The 21,695-nt window shown below is 43.4% G+C and overlaps 1 protein-coding gene across 4 annotated transcripts in view; it reads right to left on the reverse strand.

Moving 5' to 3' along the window:
* FER (FER tyrosine kinase) overlaps positions 1–21,695 on the reverse strand; it is a 314,315-nt gene that overhangs the window by 20,033 nt on the left and 272,587 nt on the right. For all 4 annotated transcript variants that reach the window (XM_075602032.1, XM_075602017.1, XM_075602010.1 and 1 more), the window contains one exon: positions 20,274–20,428. In XM_075602032.1, the coding sequence (XP_075458147.1) occupies positions 20,274–20,428 (155 nt within the window). The remainder of the gene's footprint in view (positions 1–20,273; positions 20,429–21,695) is intronic.

The following is a 21,695-nucleotide window of genomic DNA, read 5'->3' on the forward strand; positions in this document are numbered from 1 at the left end:
GCCACACTTCCCTCATTCTCCTCAAAATATTCCTGAATTCTATCACCTACTTCTCTTCCGAGATCCGGGATCTTTAATAGGATCTCATTTAGTTTCCAGTTCGCTCTAGGTCTGTCCAGTGGGATTAGTGTGCACCGCAGCTCTATTGGTGCATGGTCGGACCATGAAATATCATGTATCTCTGCGCGAGAGACCCCAGGGACCATACCATTAGACACGAGGAAGTAGTCTATCCTACTGTATGAGTTACGTGGGTGAGAGTAGAAAGTATACTCTCGTTCTCCTTGATGCAGTTCTCTCCATATGTCAATTAGTTGACAATTTGTTATACCTTTTGTTAGAGTTAATACGTCCTGTCTGTGTTGTTTGTTAGTGGTCGTGCATCGGTCTAGACTAGGGTTAAGGACTCTGTTCCAGTCGCCTGCCATTATGATATTGCCTTTTGCAACTTTACTTAGTTTATTAAAGAAGCCATCGAAAAAGGATGTGGCGTTATCATTTGGGGCGTATACAGTAGCAAATGTTATTGGGGATTCTCGGATGAAACCCGTGATGATCAGGTATCTCCCTTCTTTGTCCTGGTACGTTTTGGCATGTCTATATGGGATATGATTATGAATTAGAATGGCGACCCCTCTCTTTTTAACTTGATCTGAAGCTAGGAAATGGGTTCGGAAGTTTTTATCGAAATACTTGGGGAAGTTAGTTTGGGAGAAATGGGTCTCTTGTAGGAAGAGTACTTCTGCGCCCTTACGTCTATAATCTCTAAATGCGACTCGCCTTTTAGCCGGGCTATTCAGGCCTTTAACATTATGGGATATTAGAACTATATCCTTACTCATTAGTAGAGCTGTGCTGATCCGGCTGTCGTAGTTGTTCTCTGCCTTCCCGGGCAAGTCCACTTCTGTGCTTCCAGTGAGCTCCAGCCACCTTTATCTTGATGGCCCCATCTGTAGGGATAAAGGGAGGGGGACACACACGAGGGAACATGGGGGTGAACATGTACACAACATCACAAGAAAACTCAGAAACAATCAAAACATATAAACTTTCTCGGCGTTCTCTTTCCTCACTCCTTCCGCCGAGATTTCCTCCTTTGGGTTTATAGTCCAGAATTCGAATGTTCGGATCCGAGGCCGGGTATTTACCTCCTTTCCCCGAACATCCAACCCAAAGGGTTGCGCTAGTGTGCATAGGGAATTTTCCCCTATTTACTAACGCCAGGCCCATGCAGACTTCAGGGCAGGCTACCTCCCACCTCTCCCGCCTCTCCCCTCCTAATAAATGTTAAACTTCTCACCCACTGAACTTAGGGTAAACCAACCAAATCCCCGTAATCCTGTGTCCCTAATTACTATAGCGCTGGTCTTGTCGCCTTTGCAGTCCTTGGTCGTTTGTTGCGGTGCTCCCTGGCTTCCACCTGTCTGGATTTTGTATCCCTTCCCCCCGCTCAGCTCTGCCTATTGTCTATTTCTGCCCGGGCTATAGCTCTATCCCATTTCACGGATGCTATTCCATTATCTTCTCTTAGATTCTATCCACTTATCCTCCATCTGCCTTGGGCTCAGTACAACCTTCCTGCCTCCCTTCTTGTAACGTTCTCATATCTTCCTTCGTTTCCCCCCCCCTCCCCTTTCCTCCCCCCCCCTCCCTTTTTTCCTCCCTCATCTATCTACTTCCCCCTCACTGTCTTAACACTTTCTGCTCTCCAACTGCTATGGATACCCTCCTAGTGTGTCATCTCTCTTTACACAGTTGCGTTAGCTCTCTGTTCTTTCTTCTATCCTTGCTGCCTCCCTTTCTACTTTCCAATCCTTCTTAAACACCTGCTGTACCCTCTTCTCTCCCTCTCTCTCCTGTTCCCCATTCTTAATCTTACTATCCCCATCCTTTTACCTTTCTATATTCGCCTGCTAGTGTTGTCTTCCCAGCTATCGCTATGCTACTTTTAGTGCCTGCATACTACCTCATTAAACTGTTAGGCACCTTACCTGCTATTCCTTCTTCCCTTCTCTGTGTGGGATTTCCCCCTTCTCTACCCTCATCTACCTTTGTCCCGCCCTTCGCGCTGTCTACTCTTCCGTCTGTGTCTTGTCTGGGACTGTACCGGTGTCAATTGCTGCTTTTCGCGGGCGTTTGTTTGAATTTTTTGCTGAGGCTGTCTATTTTATGCCTGTGCGGAGAGTTGTCTCAGTCAGGCGCTCCTTCGCCACTTCTTGGGGCCTTCCGTTGTGCTGCCACCTTCAAGAAGGCGTCTCTCTCACCGGATCTACCTCTTGTTTGGTGACGTCCTTCCGGTCCGGCGCCATTTTGGATTGAGCTTTCGTCCCTGGCGGTTGAGTGTGAGCGCGTTCCTGCTTCCCGCCTGAAGCTGCCTTCCGGCTCCTGCGTCTCACCTTGGCTCCAGCTGCCTCGTGTGTCGCTGCCATCTTCTTTGTAAGGGAACCATCATGTTTTTCCTGGCGATGCCGCCGCGATCTTCCAAGCTGCTCTCACACCTTGTCAAGGTAAGTGGTGTTATTATAATTGTTCATTTTTCAGCATTTGTCTTGCGGTTGAAGAACTGCGCTAAGGGAACGGTGCCAGGTTCAAACAACAGGACTTGGTGGTTATTCGTTAACTTTTTAACTTTAACCAAACAACATTAGAACAAACAGATAGTTATTTTGTGCCATATTTTAGGCGTTATCTTGATGTGCCCGGGGGGACCTTTGGGCCTGGGACCAGATGGGGTCTGGTGTAGGGCTCTCTGGGGTCGATCTTTCAGGGGCCTCTCCTAGTCCTAGTTTGTGTAGGAAAGCAGGTCCCTCTGCCAGGTCCTTTATTATGAATGATCTGCCACTTCTTGCCACCATCAGTCCGAAGGGAAAGGTCCAACGGTACCTGACCCCCTTATCCCGCAATATTTTAGTGATCGGAAGCAAGTTTCGGCGGCGGGCAAGAGTAACCGGAGACAAGTCCTGAAATATCGAGAGCCTGACCCCTTCATACTCCACCACTGGAAGGGGTCTGGTGGCATTGAGAACTCTCTCTTTTGTTTTGTAATAGTGTAGGCGGATCACTATATCCCTTGGTGGATCATTTTGTAGGGGCTTAGCCCTTAGGGCTCTATGACACCTGTCCATAGCCAGTGCTTCTTTGGGGATCTCAGGGAGCAGCGTTTCTACCCATAGTGTAATGTATGCTTCGCAGTCCAGTACGCTCTCCGGTACCCCCCTGATTCTCAAGTTATTCCGCCTGTCGCGGTTTTCTGCGTCCTCTTGCCGTTCTCTTAATTCATTTATCTGCGCCTGTAGATCCAAAGATTTCTTATCCTGCCGTCTGATAGCACGTATAGACTGGTCTACCTTTGTTTCCAGGACCCCTGTCCTTTCTCCCAGTCCAGCTACTTCCCTCTTTAGTTCTTTCATTTCGGCCTGGAAAAACGATTTAAGTTCATTGCACAGCTTTGTGATGTCGCATTGCCTTGCCGGTCTTTGCTCCTGGAGGGTAAATTCCTCTTCTTCCCCGTCAGGTTAATTTTCTGAGCCGGCATACAAAAGCGGCGCCATTTCTGAGCCTGCACCGCGCGTCCCTGCCGCTCCGAAATACTCTGGCATCCCCCGTTTTTTCCCGGGTTTGGGGGTTTTGCGGGACATCCTGAGTACTTGTGCTATATGGGGCTTTATTTCAGTGCTGTTTGGTCTCTATATTTGTGGGTTATATTTGACTTTATGGGGGTCGAGGCAGGGAGCTGTCAGGTTAGGCTGCCATACTCCTAGCCGTCGCCGATATCCTTCATTTTTAATGATAAATTAAAAAAAAAACAAGTACTTTCCTATCCTACATTCCTCCTAAATCTATTTAGCAAAGAGTGCAGATTTTTAATATAAATCCCTTTGAATTCACTAACAAATGGTCATCACAAAGGAAAGTGATAGAATATCAAATCATGGTACTACTTTTCCACATGAATTAATGGCCGTGCCGTTATTTGAATGCATACACAAGTGACAGTGAAGTACAGTTTGAAATTAAAATCATTTTCACAGATGGCAGCTTAGGGATCATTTAAAGACTGCTTTGTATGGTTGCAGAATAACAGCTCTAACATTCAACCCAGAAATTTTGTCGACGACTTAATGTTTAAACCAAGCGCTGTAAACTATTTTTTAAAGATGCAGTTTTACATACAATACACTGCTTTTTCAAATGGGAAATAACAGGTAGTTGACAAAAATTATAATTTTCAAAAGCATTTAACAATTTGTCTGCCTTAAACAAAAGTAACCATAAATAAAGCAAAAAGCCAAGTTCTTCCTTTCATTGGAAATGTAGCATGATTTATTAATTTTTGAGCCTCTGTATGGGGGAGTATTTGTCAATCAAGTGTTCCTTCTACTCATATCCCACAATCCATATAAGAAAGCCAATAAAAAGGTAGTGGGAACAGAGTGGGCTTTTCCTGTGCCAACTATTCAAAACACACTGGGGAATCAGGCAGTAATCTTGAGAAAATCAAACTCCTCCCAGGTTTCAATTCACCATAATTACAAGCTAACTTAGTAAAATACTTCTACGTAGGTGTTGAAGAAGAATAAAATAAACATACTTCACTTGCAAAAATAATAGATTGCCCATATTGAGAGAGAGAATCTCACAGCAAATATAGGAGCAGTGACTCTTGATCCTCCATGCAGCGGGTAATCCTCCCAGAGGACTTCAGGTCAGCAAAACCACAGTGTGTGTGTGTGTGTTTTAACGAAATTTAAATGGCAGTGGGCTGGTCGATCAGAAGAAGAAATGACCAGCGTTGGACAAAGATGGTACTCGACTGGATTTGCAAGGGAAATTAATGGACCAAGACAACGACCAAAAGTAAGATGGGAGGATTAAAGGTGTTGGACCAACATGAAGGAGAGCCTTGCAACCGCAGTACCTGGAAGATCAGGCCTTCATCCAGCAGTGGATCGACAAGGGCTAAGATGATATGCATGTATGTATGTATGATAACGAGGATTTCGGGGTGCAAGTAAATTCAAGGACATAGGAAATAAATAAATAAATGGAATGCAATACATTATGAACAGTAACAGCAAGAATGTGATACTGTGACAAACACACTCACATGTTCTACATGAAATCAGGCAATTGGGTTATATAGAGTAACAAACTATTTTGGACTTCCAGGTATCCTCATCAGACATCCATTAGGGCACAGGAGATTCAAAATCAGATGGGAAGAGGGAGGGGGATGGGGGAATCCCACATAGAAGGATCAAAAAAGATTCTCTGTGGGACAGAGCAAGAGTCCTACTACCGCCCCTCCACTGAGCCGATATTTGTTCTATCCCCACACAGTTGAGGCCAGATGGGTCGAAATTGTGATTTTTTTAAGTGCAAGGATACTGTAACAGGGGAGTAATCCCTGTTCAAGTAATGTGCCTTTAATCTAGCAGTTTGGTGGTTAACTGCTGGTAGTCAATTAATAAACACCACCTGCCTGATCTAGATTGCTTGTCTGTCTGTTGAGACAGGAAGTGACTCCTTAGCTCTGAATGAGAGCTGACCTTTGGAGATAGAGGAGTGTTCTTGAGTCTCCCAGGAGAGACTGACCAAGAGAACACACATCTCTGGAGCTGACCAGTCTTGAGCTCTGCCCAGCATAGCTGATTGCAAGACATCAAATAAGACTTCTAAACCTGGATGCTGATTTTTTCTGTGCACGCACGGGTGCGGTTCCAGGAGAGCAGAGAAGCTTACTCTACAGAAAGAAACAGATAAGACTTTCATAATTAAGAGACTGCTTATATCTGCTTATTTCATGCTATATGTTTTGGGGCTGCGAGACATGCTTGACTTAGGGAGTTGTGAATTAATTGCATGGTATTTTCACTATAGATACTCCCAAGTGAATAGAAGCTTTGTTCCCCCCCCTGTGTTTGGATGGTTTCCTGATGAAAAGGAAAAGGCGCAATAAAGCCTATTATAATTTCACCTTATAAAGTCTCCAATTGTGTACCTCTGTGAACGTCCGTCTACATATGGTGTAAGAAGTGGGATAAGAGGTGTCTTTGAAGTTAAAAAGGACCGGAGATTTTTATGTGAAATATTTTGTTATGCTTTTTGCTTACAAACAGTCTGAGAAAAAAAAACCTCATGCAGCAGAGATTAGAGTTAAAGGGATACACACCACTGAAACTTACAAAACCACAGATGGACTCTTTGCCCCAATCCCTAGAGGAGAGAGACTGCTGAAGTAGCTAAACCTTATTTTGTCTATCACAAAGTGTAATACGGTCATTGAAATAGGGGTTTTGCCTTCCAGCCATAGTCAGGGTTCAAGAAATGAGTCAGCCCTTAAAAAGGGATAGGTGTTTGTTGTTTTCAAAAGTTTCGCTGAAGCAGTGAATACAGATGGTGACCCACGAGTGGTATTGATTTTCCAAATAAAGGTTGCCACACCGCATAGGGCTACCAGCTGTGAATGGAGTATATGCAGAAAAGTGTGAAAATTGATACAAGACTGTGCAGAAGCAGGGGAATTTTTAGCAAACAAATGCTGAGTGTAAAATTGCCCTATAGGGGAAAAAGTGATTTCTGAACTGTGTAAAAGGTTTTTCAAAACCAATTGCTGAATGTTGAGTCACCCTGCCGGGAATGAAAGAAATAGTCCACTGCAAAGAATGTTTTTTTTTTCTGCAAGTAAAAAAAAGTCTGCCTATATATATCTTGGGAGCAAAAACAGACACCCAAAGTGTGAAGTGTGAATGCCATAATACCCAAAGATGAGACTGAAAATTACTGAACTCAGGCAGAAAACCAAATTCTGTTGCTGAAGCGGAGAGATTGCACCTAGCAAGTAAATGGTGTAAAGCAAACAGAAGTTTTTTCCTAGCAACTACACATTCAGCATACCTAATGAGAGTTTACACCTAGCAAGTAAATGGTGTAAAGCCAATAGACTTTTTAACCTAGCAACTGCACATCTTGTATACCTGATGAGAGAAAATGCATGCACAGGACTGCTGATATTGTAAAACTTATCCAAGAAAGAAAAATTCTACGGAGAAGCCAGTGAGAGCTACGACCTCTACAAGCAAAATATGCCCACCTGTAGGACTACCACAATTGGGGGTTCTAGCAAATACAGTGGCAACAGCTGCAATAGCGCCTCCTGAGGTCAGGAAGAAGATTACACCTGATAGCCTAAAAATGGAGGACAAGATGCAGCGTTCCTGTAATGAACCCTACCCCACGGAAGAGTGGCCCTTCCAGTCCAATAAAGAGGAAGACATCTCTTACGGGGAACCCGAACCGAGTCACACCCACAAAACACCCCAAGAATGGTGGGGGTGCCCGAACTCGGCACGAACAGAAAAGACCGCTCCCTTTGATGACGAATATGATCAGCAGGAGACAGAGCGGGAGCAGTGGATCACCGAATATTTCCGTCAGCTATTACAGTTGCAAGAAAAGCCGGGTGGATCCAGTGACGCTGCTAAAATTTCAAATGAAGATGGAGACCCCAATATCCCTGAAGGGACGGTGTCATCCAAATCAAAAAGGCGAAAAAAGAAAAGCGGTTCTTCACTTACCGTGGAAGGAACAGACACGTCCGCAGATCCTGTGGAGGAAAAGGGGGACCGAGTTGCCCTGCAGCCTAGAGAAAATGGAGAATTCGGCCCGCGGTTAACCGAATATCCAGAGGGCCCAAGGCAGAAGTCGTGTACCCCAAAGAAGTGTCTGTCCGGTGCCAACAGTGAGGAACCCTCAACCAGTCATCCCAGGGAAGCGGAGCCGGAACCAGTGAGTGACGATCCCTTGACCAGCCCTGAAGACGCCCTGAAAATTGCCAGGCGTGACTGTGATCTACTTCGAGAACAATTGAAACTTGAGAGAGCAGATAACACAGAGCTACAGAAAAATAACGTGAGGCTACAAAAAGATGTGCTCACAATTTACTCTTTAGCCAGAATAGAATTGGACGATCTCAAGACTGAGCTAGATACTGCAAAGGCTACTATTTCCGCCATGGATGAAAAGCAGAGCCAATCTGATAAAATGGTGGCTACGCTAAAGCGGAAGTATGAGGAGGCACTGAAGCAGATGACAGTCTTCCAGCAAGAGGTTCACACTCTTCGTATAGAGCTGAATGCCTCACAACAGGAGGTCAACAGTGTCCGGATAGAAGTGGACATATCTCAGAAAGAGGTTCAGACACTTCGCAGAGCACTTGATGCCTCACATCATGAGACCAACAGCTGCCGCACAGACCTGGAAGTTTCCAGAAAGGAACTACACAGTCTCACTGAGGAGCTGGACATTGCTAAAGAAACTATTGGACATCTTGGTACAGATCTCAAAGTCTCTCAGAAGAGAAGGAACCTAGAGAAGGAAGTCTCACGCCAGGAGATTGTCATTCTCAAAGCAGATGTGCGTAAATGGAAGGAGGCCTGCAAAGAAGCCCTGAAGAATACAGAGACTGAAAAAGGAGAAAATTCAAGATTAAAAAGAGAAAACTTAAAACTGAAAGAAGAAAATTTTCAGTTGACAGAAGAAGTCAAGGAAAAGTTTGAAGCAGAGCACCGACTGCAGAACCAACTGCAAGGTCTGCGTACGCACCTCAAGAAGGCAGAGGAGAAGCAGCGAACTCTGCAGGATGACAATCTGCAGGCTGTTAAAGAAATTCAAGTGCTGCAGGAACGTCTGATGACCCAGTATGTCCCCGCAAAGCAGCATGAGAAACTGAAGGCTACCCTGAGCATCACCAAAGCAACACTAAAAGCCAAGCTTAGAACCCAGGTGACGCGGCACAAAAGGGAGCACAAAAAGGTCCAGAAACTGAAACAAGTAACTGTGGCCCAAGCAAAGAAGTTCATAGTGCTTCACAATGCAATAAAAATGTGGAGGCAAGCTCAGAGAAAGCAAAACATGCAGATAAATTCCCTGAGAAGAGACTTGCAAAACGCACTCAAAAAACAGGGATCTCTCGCGGATGAGATTACAGTCCTACAAGGACAAGTATTGACCCTGACTAAGCGTCAGTATCCCACAGCCTCAAAAACCCATGAAGACAAGGGTACAGTGAGAGCTGGGAATATCGCTCATCTGAAAGACAAGGTTGCAAAATTTGAACCACCTAAACAAGCACTAGCAAAACCTTCAGCCACCCAGCAGGCAACAAAAGAAGGTACACGTGCTGAATTAAAACCAGAAGAATCCTTAGCTGATGAAGCTGAAAAGATGGGATATTCTCTGGAAGTGGGTGTGGAATTGCAACTTAATCTAAAAGGGGCTGAACTAGCAACCCCATTGAGTGGGAAAAGGGCAGAGCGACAGCTTCAAGAGCGGAAAACTCAAAGGGCTGTTTTTAAACGCTCTGCAACTGCTGCCATACAGTATGCCTACAATAAGACGAGCACCCGACGCGAGGGAAATCTCATCACCACGCACGTAGAAAAAAGACTATACTTGGAGAAAGTCCTCCTCGAGCGACTGAGGGGTGCTGATCTCAAACACCTTCAGGAGGAGACACGAATAAACTGGAGAAAGGGCTCCAATCCCAACAGAACTGAGGGTTCTCTTCCTCCATCCACTCTCATTCAAGTCACTGAGATATCTAGAATGAGAGTGGAAGGATGGGCTTTGGTCGTGGCAAGCCCGAGCTTCCCACAAACAGGGGAGGTATGTAACAGGGGAGTAATCCCTGTTCAAGTAATGTGCCTTTAATCTGACAGTGTGGTGGTTAACTGCGGGTAGTCAAATAATAAACACCACATGCCTGATCTAGATTGCTTACAAAAGCCTGTCTGTTGAGACAGGAAGTGACTCCTTAGCTATGAATGAGAGCTGACCTTTGGAGACAGAGGAGTGTTCTTGAGTCTCCCAGAAGAGACTGACCAAGAGAACACACATCTCTGGAGCTGACCGTTCTTGAGCTCTGCCCAGCATAGCTGATTGCAAGACACCAAATAAGACTTCTAAACCTGGATGCTGATATTTTCTGTGCACGCACGGGTGCGGTTCCAGGAGAGCAGAGAAGCTTACTCTACAGCAAGAAACAGATAAGACTTTCATAATTAAGAGACTGCTTATATCTGCTTATTTCATGCTATATGTTTTGGGGCTGCGAGACATGCTTGACTTAGGGAGTTGTGAATTAATTGCATGGTATTTTCACTATAGATACTCCCAAGTGAATAGAAGCTTTGTTCCCCCCCTGTGTTTGGATGGTTTCCTGATGAAAAGGAAAAGGCACAATAAAGCCTATTATAATTTCACCTTATAAAGTCTCCAATTGTGTACCTCTGTGAACTTCCGTCTACAGATACATTATGAGTTTCTAGACCTAAACTAATGTTTCTTAAATGTTCCAAAATCCTGACCGGTATCGCCGGGACATTTAAATAGAATGGAATCCTATAGAGCTTTTGCAAATCCCGTGAGGAAGCTCAAATACGAGCGAATCGCGTAGGGCAGAGTACTTCCAACATTTTGAACTTTGAGAGGGTGTTTGATCTCTGGAGAATTGCAGCCGAGATTTGGTTCCCCTTTCACCATCTGATGACATCACCTGCTTAACGGCCGAATAGCAGGAGTGGAAGTGATGCTGTTTGTTTCTAGATTTGTGACCCAGGGTGGGCTGAATGCCTGTCTCACAGTTTCTTATGCTCATTACTTTGTGATTTTCTAATATAAAGCAATCTTCACTATTATTGCTTTGTTTCCTTCTATGTGGGATTCAATCCATTTATATAAAAGAAAACATAGTAACAGAAACAGCATATATTCAATAAAAAATGTGCTTGAGAAAACTTATCCATAATCATTAAATCATTAAAACATGTTCTAATATTCGTGAGCGGCACTCTGACTACTTAATAGTTTTTGTTACGTAAACCAAGGTAGTGGCAGAAACAGAATAAATAATATTGCCTCTAGCTCATAAGTACAACACAACACAATATATCGGCGCCTAAATACAAAACTCAAATCACCTAATGTGATCACTGACCCAATGACAGCCCAGCCCTTATTCTCCAGACATGATCTCAATGGTCTTAATAGATGTCTCATGACATGTGGGGATACAAGAAAGAGAATATCATAGTGCAACACTAAATAAACCAAAAAATAAATAAACATATACACAAAAATTAATAACATAGAACACAGAATAGCTAAAAGTATACTGGTGACATTTAATGAATACACAAAATCATTAAAACATAATATAAGATAGACACTGGCTAATGGCGATCTCTTCCTGAGAGTAACCAGCATCAGCGAATCTCCGTGATAGAGTGTAGGAGAGGAACTTCGCAAGTCTCTTCAGACCTCAGACGCCGCTTCCACGTGTCCTGCTCGTACGATCACAGACCCGCTGTGTACGTCGCCGTCAGATGACGTGGTTTGCGCATGTGTCGTGGCTGCAAGTCCCAGAGGTGCACAGCGCATATAGCGCTACTGCAAATGTCTCCAAAAGTCTCTGCAGCCACGACACATGCGCAAAGCACGTCATCTGACGGCGACGTACACAGCGGGTCTGTGATCGTACCAGCAGGACACGTGGAAGCGGCTTCTGAGGCCTGAAGAGACTTGCGAAGTTCCTCTCCTACCCTCTATCACAGAGGTTCACTGCTGCTGATGCTGGTTATCCTCCACTTTCTTGTGAGTAGGATCCCCGTTTTAACCCTCCGGAAGAGATCACCATTAGCCAGTGTCTATCTTATATTATGTTTTAACGATTTTGTGTATATTATATTCATTAAACGTCACCAGTATACTTTTAGCTATTCTGTGTTCTATGTTATTAATTTTTGTGTATATGTTTATTTATTTTTTGGTTTATTTATTGTTGCACTATGATATTCCCTTTCTTGTACCCCACATGTCATGAGACATCTATCAAGACCATTGTGATCATGTCTGGAGAATAAGGGCTGGACTGTCATTGGGTCAGTGATCACATTAGGTAATTTGAGTTTTGTATTTCGGCGCGATATATTGTGTTGTGTTGTATTATTGGGAGTGATCTGTATCGATCACATTTATCAGGCTGCCTAGCTCTTTATTTAGGGGGTTTTTTTGTAAGCACTTTCAATAATTATATTGATCAAGTTTAAGGCATTAGCGCTTTTTCACACTATTTCCTTTTTCACTCTAGCACATAAGTGACAATCTCCTAAATAGCCTTTTATGGATTAAGTCTCTAATAAAGCCTTCTATGACAACTATAGTATTATCTACTGACATTTGTGTAACCAATTCAAGAAACTACAAGTTGCCTATTCTTTCAATTGACATCAGTACCACATGTCTAGAGGCTGTTGCTTAATTTGTAACATCCCTAAATGGTAGACTACTATACTGTTCACACAACAATCTAGACCAGAGGTGCCAAACGGTCCGCCGAATCCTTGTGTCCGGCCTGCAGAGCAGAACTGCATGGGGCGGCAGTTCCTTGCAGTTTTTCTGTTGGGAGCTGGCTGCAGCAGGATGGTTTGTCAGACCAAAAGTAAGGCCTGACTTGCCTTCGTTGTGTTACTGCTGTAGCAACCACATGTTCTCCCTGCTCCTCAGTAGTCAATGCAAACACTGTTATTCAAGGTAAGAGAGGTGTGTAAAACAAAGGGGGGGGGAAGTAAAAACAGACGAAGGGATGTGTGAGAGAGAGAGGTGGGGTGTAAGAGAGAGGTGTGGGGCAGTAAGAGGTGTGGGGGCAGTAAGAGAGAGGTGTGTGGGGGCAGTAAGAGAGAGAGGTGTGTGGGGGCAGTAAGAGAGGGGTGGGGGCAGTAAAACAGAGGAGTGGGGCTTGTGTGAGAGAGAGGAGGGGATGTGTGTGAGAGAGAAAGAGAGAGAGAGAGAGAGAGAGAGGAGATGAGAGAGGAGATGAGAGAGGAGATGAGAGAGGAGATGAGAGAGGAGATGAGAGAGGAGATGAGAGAGGAGATGAGAGAGGGTCGGAGGGGGGGGGGTGGGAATGTAGTGGAGAAGCTAGTGAGAAGAATATGTAGAGGAGAAGCTGGAGGAGGGGAGTGGAACATATGGGGGATAAGCAGGAGTCGAGAAGAGCATGTAGAAAGAAGAAGAGCATGTGGAGAGAAGAAGAGCATCTGGAGAGAAGAAGAGCATGTGGAGAGAAGCAGGAGAGAAGAGGATGTTCAAACTAAGAGGTGTCAGGTATCAGCAGTAAAAATAAATTAAGTCCACTGTATTTATTACGCAATATTCTTATTATTATTAGTTGTATTAGTGGTGTTTTTTTGCTGCTCTTTAATATTACTTAATGCTGACATCTAGCATACAACAGTACTATGTATTTCAATATTTTGACAATGTATGGTACGTATGTCCGAATGACGTACAAAAAAATCTCATAAGGTCTCTCATATGAAGTTTCACACCGCGATCTAGACTATGGTGGGAGGCGTTCAGAATGATATGAATTCAGAGTACGTACCACGAGGACTAAGGGTACATTTACAACCTTCCCACCAGATTTATGACGAAGCTTCTATTAAGAATTGGGAAAAGACACTAAAATGTTCCTTTGAACTCATGATTGCTGATCGACCATTTAACAAAAAAAAATTAGGGCTTATTAACAAGGAGCTTGAAACTTAATAGAGAAGTGGCTAGCTGGAAGAGTTTCCCCCCGAATTTGGTAACTTGGAAACTAAACCCAAACAAGAAATAGATAAGTTTGTGGAAGTTCTAGTTTGTGTAGGAAACAAAGGAAATATGAAAGGGATTCAAGGGACTTTAAAGGAAGGCAGGATCATTAGATCTAATCCACTGTGACACACTACTGTCGCAAGAGAGATAAGCGACTTTTCTACTGACTGGGATAGCTCAGACATTGAGATAAAAGGGTAGACGGCAAAAAGGAAAGAGACGTAAGACAAGAAGGGGGAAAAGGAGGATATCAATGTGGGGCTGCCACAATAAAAGAAAGAGGGGCAACACAATTAATAATAAAACAACTCCAAGATGGAAACCCACACATTGTCAGATTAACAGACATTTCACTGAATGAGTCACATCATGCGGTCCTTACAAAAGGACTTTCTTTTTTTTCCACTAGTAATTTTGACATATGTGAATGGGTAAAGTATATGGGTTTTTTTCTCAAGGAAATTGCACCTAAATAAAAATGTTTTTTAAAAGGCGCAAAGGCAAACCGGCTAAATTTATGTGTCTACCAAATTTTGATCATGCTGATTTGATACACTTGGGGAACTTGATCTGACTACTCTATGATAATGAGAATGAACCTGGCATAGGCCCATAAACCAATTTCAAACCTCAAAGCAAGTGTATGCCACCTATGGAGGGGAGTACAAATGTTGAGAAACGTACTCACCTGGTCTCTATGGCTCTGGAAAGACTAGGCAGGAATTGGGGGAAGGATAATTTAAAGAGAACAGAACGAACAGCACTAAGAGAATTTAAGAATAACAATATCATTATAATACCATCAGGGAAGGGAACATTGTAATAATGTGGCAAGAAGAAAATCTTAAACTTCTGAAGGATAAGACCTGATACAAGATCTTAGAAAGAGACCAAAGTATGCAGTATGGTAACCACAAATCAGTGCTTCAGAGCAAGTGTTGATTGTAGATCTTACCGATGTAGCCTCGTGGTTGTTCTAGCTGCCCTCATGAAATCCACTATGGGCACGTTTCTAATCCCGTTTGCTCACGGAGTCCTAGAAGGGAGACTAATGGCCCATCTGAATTAACACAGCGGGGTCCCTGCTTTTGAATGGGATTCTCGCTATGTGAATCCTACCGGGCTGCATCAGTCTGCAAGAGATGCGCATTGACAATAGACAGAATCATCCACTATCCCTGCACGCCTCTAACAGGCGATCGCGCAGCTTTTATTTTGATAACCGTATTGAAGCAGGGGGTCTCCAAAGCTGAACCGCATTCATTTCAGCCTCGAGGACCCCCTGGTTCCCGAGTTACAGGCCCCGGTATGGGCTGCCGGTATCTCCCTGCATTGTTTAAATCTCCCTTGTCACGTGACCGGGACATTTAAACATGATGGTGATACCGGAACCCCATATCGGGGCCTGTAACTCGTGAAGGAGGGGTCTCAGAGGCTGAAATTAATGCAGCCCAGCTTTGGAGACCCCCTGCTTCAATACGGTTATTAAAATAAAATAAAAGCCGCGTGATTGTCTGTTACAGGCACACAGGGAGAGTGACTGATTCGGTCTATTCACAAAGTGCATCATACACATTGCACCAAATTGTACCAAATACAGAAGCATTTAAAATGCATCTGATCGCACACACAATTACCTCATTTAGTCTTAATTATATTGTGAATTGCAACAGTTGGTTATGCCAGGGGTGTGCAAACTGGGAGGCGCAGGATTTTTCTGGGGGGCGTGGGTGGTTGCAGAGGTGCCAGTGCTCTTCCCCAAAGCATTAAAATTAAAGGCCGCGGGATCGTGTGAGGCCTCTGGAACCTCAACCTACCTTGCTTCAGCCAGCATCTGGAAGCGTCTCCATGGCAACCGTCTTCATTTGACGCCATGTGGTCATGCGGCGTGATGTTACACGCTCGTTGCCATAGCACTGCAGCATCAAATGACACTGCGGGTTACGGGACATCACATGACCCCGCGCATCATTTGACGCCGTACAGAGCTAAGAGATGGGGGGGTGGAGGGCGAGGGCCGCAAGCACCAGAGGACAAGAGGCAGAGGGCACAGGGGCAAAAGTTTGCACCCCCTGGGTTAGGCAACACACTTGATACTTAGAAGCCTACCATTTAGGATTGTTCGAAATTAAGCAACTCGTGGCACTGATGTCAATTGAAATAGAAAATATATAGTTTCTTGAATTGGTTACAAAAAAAGTCAATAGGGAATACTATAGTCGTCATAGAAACTTTTAGCAGAAGACGTAAGCCATAAAAGGCAATTTAAGAGATTGTCACTTATAATCAGGACTCGACCCATTTATATATATATATATATATATATATATATATATATATATATATATATATATATATATATATAAAAAAAAAAAAAAGGGAACAGCACTCAAAACAAAACGTCACTCACACCTCCCCCTCACGAGGCTTACCTGCGGCAGGGTGCGCTGTCTCCAGCCATTTTCCTGCTTCAACCCTGCAATTTGCCAGTGTCTCCCCTGCAGCCCCTGTGAAAATGGCACAGCGTTGGCATGTCAACGGGACGCTACGTGATATGACGTCATGTGGTGTCCCGTTGTGGCAATGTGGCGTCATTTGACGCTGTGCAGCCTTTTTCACAGGAGCTGCAGGGGAGCCACTTGCAAGTTGCAGGGGAAAGCAGAAGAATGCTGGGAGACGCCGCACCACGCTGCCGCACACCGCCGCAGGTAACACTCGACAGCGGGCAAAATGCACTTGCCCCAGGCGAGTGAGCAAGTGCATTTGTTGTTTGAGCCCTGCTTATAATGCACCAGAGACCTTAATATTTATTCTGTTTCTACCTTGGTATACTTTATAAAAAATAAAAATAAACTATTAAATAGTAAATCTGGTAGTAGATCTGTCTGAACACAATGCGGTTCACATATTTTAGAATATGTTTTAATGATTATGGATACATTTTCTCGATCAAATTTTTATTGAATATATGTGGTTTTCAGTTACTAAATTGATAAGTAAAAGTTAAGTTTTAAAATAGAATAACCATTCATTACTAAAAGGATAGAGTGCAGGAAAATAGGGATCTCTGCGCCTAAACATGACAAATATCGTAACCATGTGCACCATTCTTCCCTAACCTCAAGAATGGTGAGCAGGGATCAAAACATATATCAGAATATAGATGTCAGTATATCTCATTGTCCTTTAATTCACGCCTTGCTCAATTGTATTGTATGTGTTTACTTCTGTGCCACTCTCTCTGTGTATTGCTGACTGGATACAGCACTCTTGATCAGTTGTTTCTTTAAAACCCCTGCTGCGTACGCCGATTCCTGCAATTTTGTCAAAAACTATTTCAACTTTTTTTGCATCTTTAAACACATTTAATTTTACGTAATTTTACATTAAGGGTGTCAAAAGTTGTCATTTTTTACTAATCTCTATGTTATAGTTACATTGTCAAACAGTGCAAATACAGTTTACTATAAAGCAGACATTGCAGAAGTAGCAATAATCACATTCCTACAATCATATCCCTACAAATATTTTCTTTCTATACTCTCACCTCAGAATTTTGCCATTGAAAAGCCACAATTATCATTGTAGACTTTCCATAGCAAGCCAATACTGTGTATTTACAGGAGAAATTCCTTTACAAAATAGGAAAAATCCCCTGAGGTGGGAAGCAGGTGGTTTGCAGAGCTAAACCGCATTCATTTCAGCTCCAGGGACCCCCTGCTTCCAGAGATATTTACCTCAATAGGTGCTGCAAGTATCTCATGCATGTTTAAAGGTCTTGCGGCTTCCTATTGGCCTGCATGACACAACCTTTAATCTGCCATATTGCTCGCTCAGCCAAGGCTGATATTGGCATGACCTACGGAGGTAAGTATGTCAGGTAGCAGGGGATCTAAGAGCTTAAATTAATGTGGTCCAGCATCGTAGACCACCTGCTTCCCACCTAATACAAATAAAAAACGCTTAGGTGGAAATGCACCTTTAAACAGGTATACATTGCATAGCAGTGCCTTACTGAACAATTCAAAAGGGGTTTAAGAAATGATACTACGCTCAATACTACTGTGGCCAAGTCTCCACTCCGGGCATCCCCCGTGCCCCCCCTCTCCCCCCCGGCTTCTTTTTACATCAGCAGCAGCGGGGTAACGTGGGCGCCGCCGGTGTTGGCGGAGGACATGTTGAATAGGCTGGGGAGAGGGTGGCTAGGCGTGTGAAGGGGCGCGTGGCCACTGGGGAGGTAAGCGCATCGCCGGAGGCTCCCCAGGAGGCTCCCCGCGGTTCCCAGTAAAGGGAGCCGCCGTCTTGCGTGCAGTGGCACATGAGCAGGACCAGAAGCAGTGCGGTGGCCATTACAAGGGATCACGCATACGCAGAGAGGTCCCTGGTAACAGTGGCCAATAGGAGGACAGATCAGCAGGGGACTACACCCCCAAGAATGCCCAGGGAGGTATACCACATGTTGCGCAACAGCCAATAAGGCTGAAGCTTCCCCTGCAGGGGGATATTGATACTTTTCGAGTGCTGCAGCCACGTCAGTCGGAGCTGGCACACCAAAAGGGTAGGGTGTGCATGTGCAGGGTGTCAGTGGCCCCTTCACTAGGCCAGAGACCCCCTTAGGCCCCGACTCCCCTCAGTTTGTGGTTGCTGCAGGGACCGGCCCATCAATTAGGGACATTGCCCCTGTAGTACTAGAGAGAGGGACACAGTCAGGACGCACAGCAAACTGGCGATCCGGTTGTCTGGGACCAGACCACCATAATAAGAGACCATCTTCCAAGGTGATACAATCCCCGCGGGAGGTCACCCCACGTGGAGGCGGACGTCGTCGTTGATGGTTGCTGTATCAGTGGATCCCATCCTTCCGCTGTCGGCTTTACCGGGTGTCGGAGCACCCGGCAGGTACTACAAGTGCACCAACTGTAAACACATTAGTGGGGCAGCGCTGTCACAAATTTGGCCGGGAGTTGTTACTCGTGGACACCAGGGTGGTTGGGTGCCTGAGGTCCCCTCTAGTTGTAGGACTGTATCACCAGTGTGTGGGCACCGGTGTGTGGGCACCGGGTTGGTGTATATTGGAGGGAATGGTCGTGGGTGACCAGGTGAGTGGAAATAAATGTATATATATTATATATAAACACACATACATACATACATATACACTATTTGTTTGCCTGCAGTAAAACTTGTGTGTTTTATTGTATGGGGTTCCTGTAACGGGGTTATCCCACATAGTAGGATCCCGTACAGGTGGAGGCGCTACCGATTGACGACTCGGGTACACCCCACGCTCCCAGCTGCGGAGGCTCAGGCCTTCTGTGAGCCGCAGGTCAAGCAGCACATAATACACCATAGCCGCCATATCTCCCATGGGGGGAAAGTGTGCTACACTACTATAATATTATAATAGTTCTATTACATTAAATAGCATAAAAAGCAGTCAAAATAACATGAAATTCGTACCAGTTATATTTTGTATTACGTGTGGCACTAATGGAAGTTTGACTTGCCTTATGCTGCATAGCAAGAGTAAAAAGCAAATTACCTCTACTAAACATCGTCAATCTCTACAATTTGTTTCCTTGGATTTATGGCAAGACAGCTGTACATACAAAAGATCACGATACTGATAGCAAGGCTTTAGGGAATATGCCAGAGTGAGTTATTATAGAATACAACAGTTATTCTGTTTCTAAAAGCAAAATACACTTCTGCACTGCTCGGGAACAAACCCATTTCTTATTGATCCTTCATTATCAAAATATGTTGAGGTTAATATGTTTCAGAAAAGCTTTACATATCTTTATGTAATATCAATAAATCACAATGACTCATTTGACTTAATTTTTGAGACTTTTTTTGTTCAAAAATTGCCTTTATTTTCCCTTCAATGCAAAATGTTAAATGTAATTCTCCAAGAACTTCCCAAGCCAATACAAATATAATTGCTGCAGATTAATTTTCTCTGGTCAGATCAAGTTAGGATCAGTCTCTAGCTAAAGAAATAGCTGTACTCAGAGTAATTAGGCAAGCTTCGAAATAAAAAAAAACATTACATGTATTTTAATAATGGTAGGGAATGTGTTTGTGCTTTAATGCAAATGCACTATGTTGTGCTAATATTTCTGTGGCTTTATCTGGAAGTCTTGAGAGTTTAATCATAGTGCTTTTCCATTTCTTGATACTTTGTGAAGCATAATCCTTTGTATTTAAAGAATAACAAAAAAGTGTACTGTTATCCTTCCCTAAATTACCTTCAAATGCTCCTTGCTCCCGTCTCTCCCTTAACCCTCTTTTTAATCACAATTGCTAGATCACTCTGTACCTCCCATTCTATCACAATGCAGAATATGTTGGCACATTGCAAATAAAATATAATATTAATCATTCCGAATTAAGGAATATTGCAAAAAAAAAAAAATAAGGACAGAATAGCCAACAAATTTATCATGAAAACTATTTTCACTATACCACATGGGAACAACAATACATTGTAATTCTCTTCAATGCAGACCCCAACGGCCAAAAGGATTGCAGAAGTGCAAATCATTTTGTTAACACTACATGCATTGTAATGTACATTTGTGAGAGCGAAACAGGGAATACCAATGTCATACCATAGTTGAGAGCCTCTGGGGCTGTCCATTTGATAGGAATCTGCTTTAAACCAGAAGATGAATATATTCCATCATCCTCTTGACGAGACATGCCAAAGTCACTTATTTTCAAAATATTATTTTCTCCTACCAAGCAGTTTCGTGCTGCCAGGTCCCTAGGATAAACAAAAAAGGTGTGGGAAAGGAATTACATTTACTTTCAGATTAACAGCAGCATAGACGACATGAATAATGATACTACTTTTGTATTCTTAATTTTTCAAGCAAAATCCATACATAGTCTTCAAACAAAAAGTAGAGCATCTTGTGAAAGTGGAATTATTACTGTTTACTATTTTGTCTTGAAAGGAAAGACTATATTAACATCAATTCCAACGTCCCATTTTCATCTTTGCTCAATAAAAAGTCTTCCCAAAAACAGAGCCAGAAATAATAAATGCGGTCATGAAGTGTACTATTTAAATAGTGATCTTTGTCTTTCAATTCTTCTCTGCAGATTGTACTTACATTATTTTCCATCACTAAGGGCAGACAGGTTTCATGTAAATTGATTTATATAAAATTAGCTAATAGTTAGCTTAATTATACTCAGAATTGCTACAATTATGTACAGCAAATAAAAATACCACTTAGGAGGATATTCACAGGTAGGTGCACAAACCTGCCTTTCCCCATTATCTCTTAGCATACAATGCTTCCGCTTCAGCCAGGGATTCTGGGAGATGAGCACTCACCGTGTATCACTTCTTGCTTAACCATTTTAACATGGATCCCTATAAGCTTATGCCAGCCATAGCTCACAGTCTTTTCAGCACAGCCTGGGTTAAAGCAGCGCATGGCATGGAAGCATTGTATGCCAATAGATAATGGGGAAAGGCAGGTTTGGGGACCCTGAGATATGTGAATGTGCCAACAAGTGAGATTTTTATTTGCTGTACACTGTACGCTGCAGTGTTTTTGTCACTTTTTGTAGAAAGTTGAAAGCCATGTATCTCAAATCTCTCCTCAAGGTAGAATGTTCATAGGCCATTACAATACAAATCAGGTGTATGCAAAAATGCATGGATTATTGCTAAAACCGGCTGTGGTCATAGGTCAAAAAAGAGAAGTTTGAGAACCACTCGTCTATAACCAAAAAATAAAATAGAGAAAATCAGAGACTGAACAACAAGTTCTACTAACCACCCAGGCAGACAATTATTCTTTTTAAAGTTGTGCCGTACAATTTTGCTCATATCCCTGTTATAATATTTTAAGATTTGAAATCTGTTAACAAATTTTGAAGGCACAGTTCCCTCAATTTTGGTTCTTTACATATTTTCATAAAGGAGATGACTGGAAGACCCGGGGGTGATACTGTAGTTCTCATTAGTCTACAGCATGAAGTGCACTTTGTTTTCACTGACATGAAAATGCACAATA

The sequence above is a fragment of the Ascaphus truei genome, chromosome 1, assembly GCF_040206685.1.
Source record: "Ascaphus truei isolate aAscTru1 chromosome 1, aAscTru1.hap1, whole genome shotgun sequence".
NCBI classification, from domain to species: domain Eukaryota; kingdom Metazoa; phylum Chordata; class Amphibia; order Anura; family Ascaphidae; genus Ascaphus; species Ascaphus truei.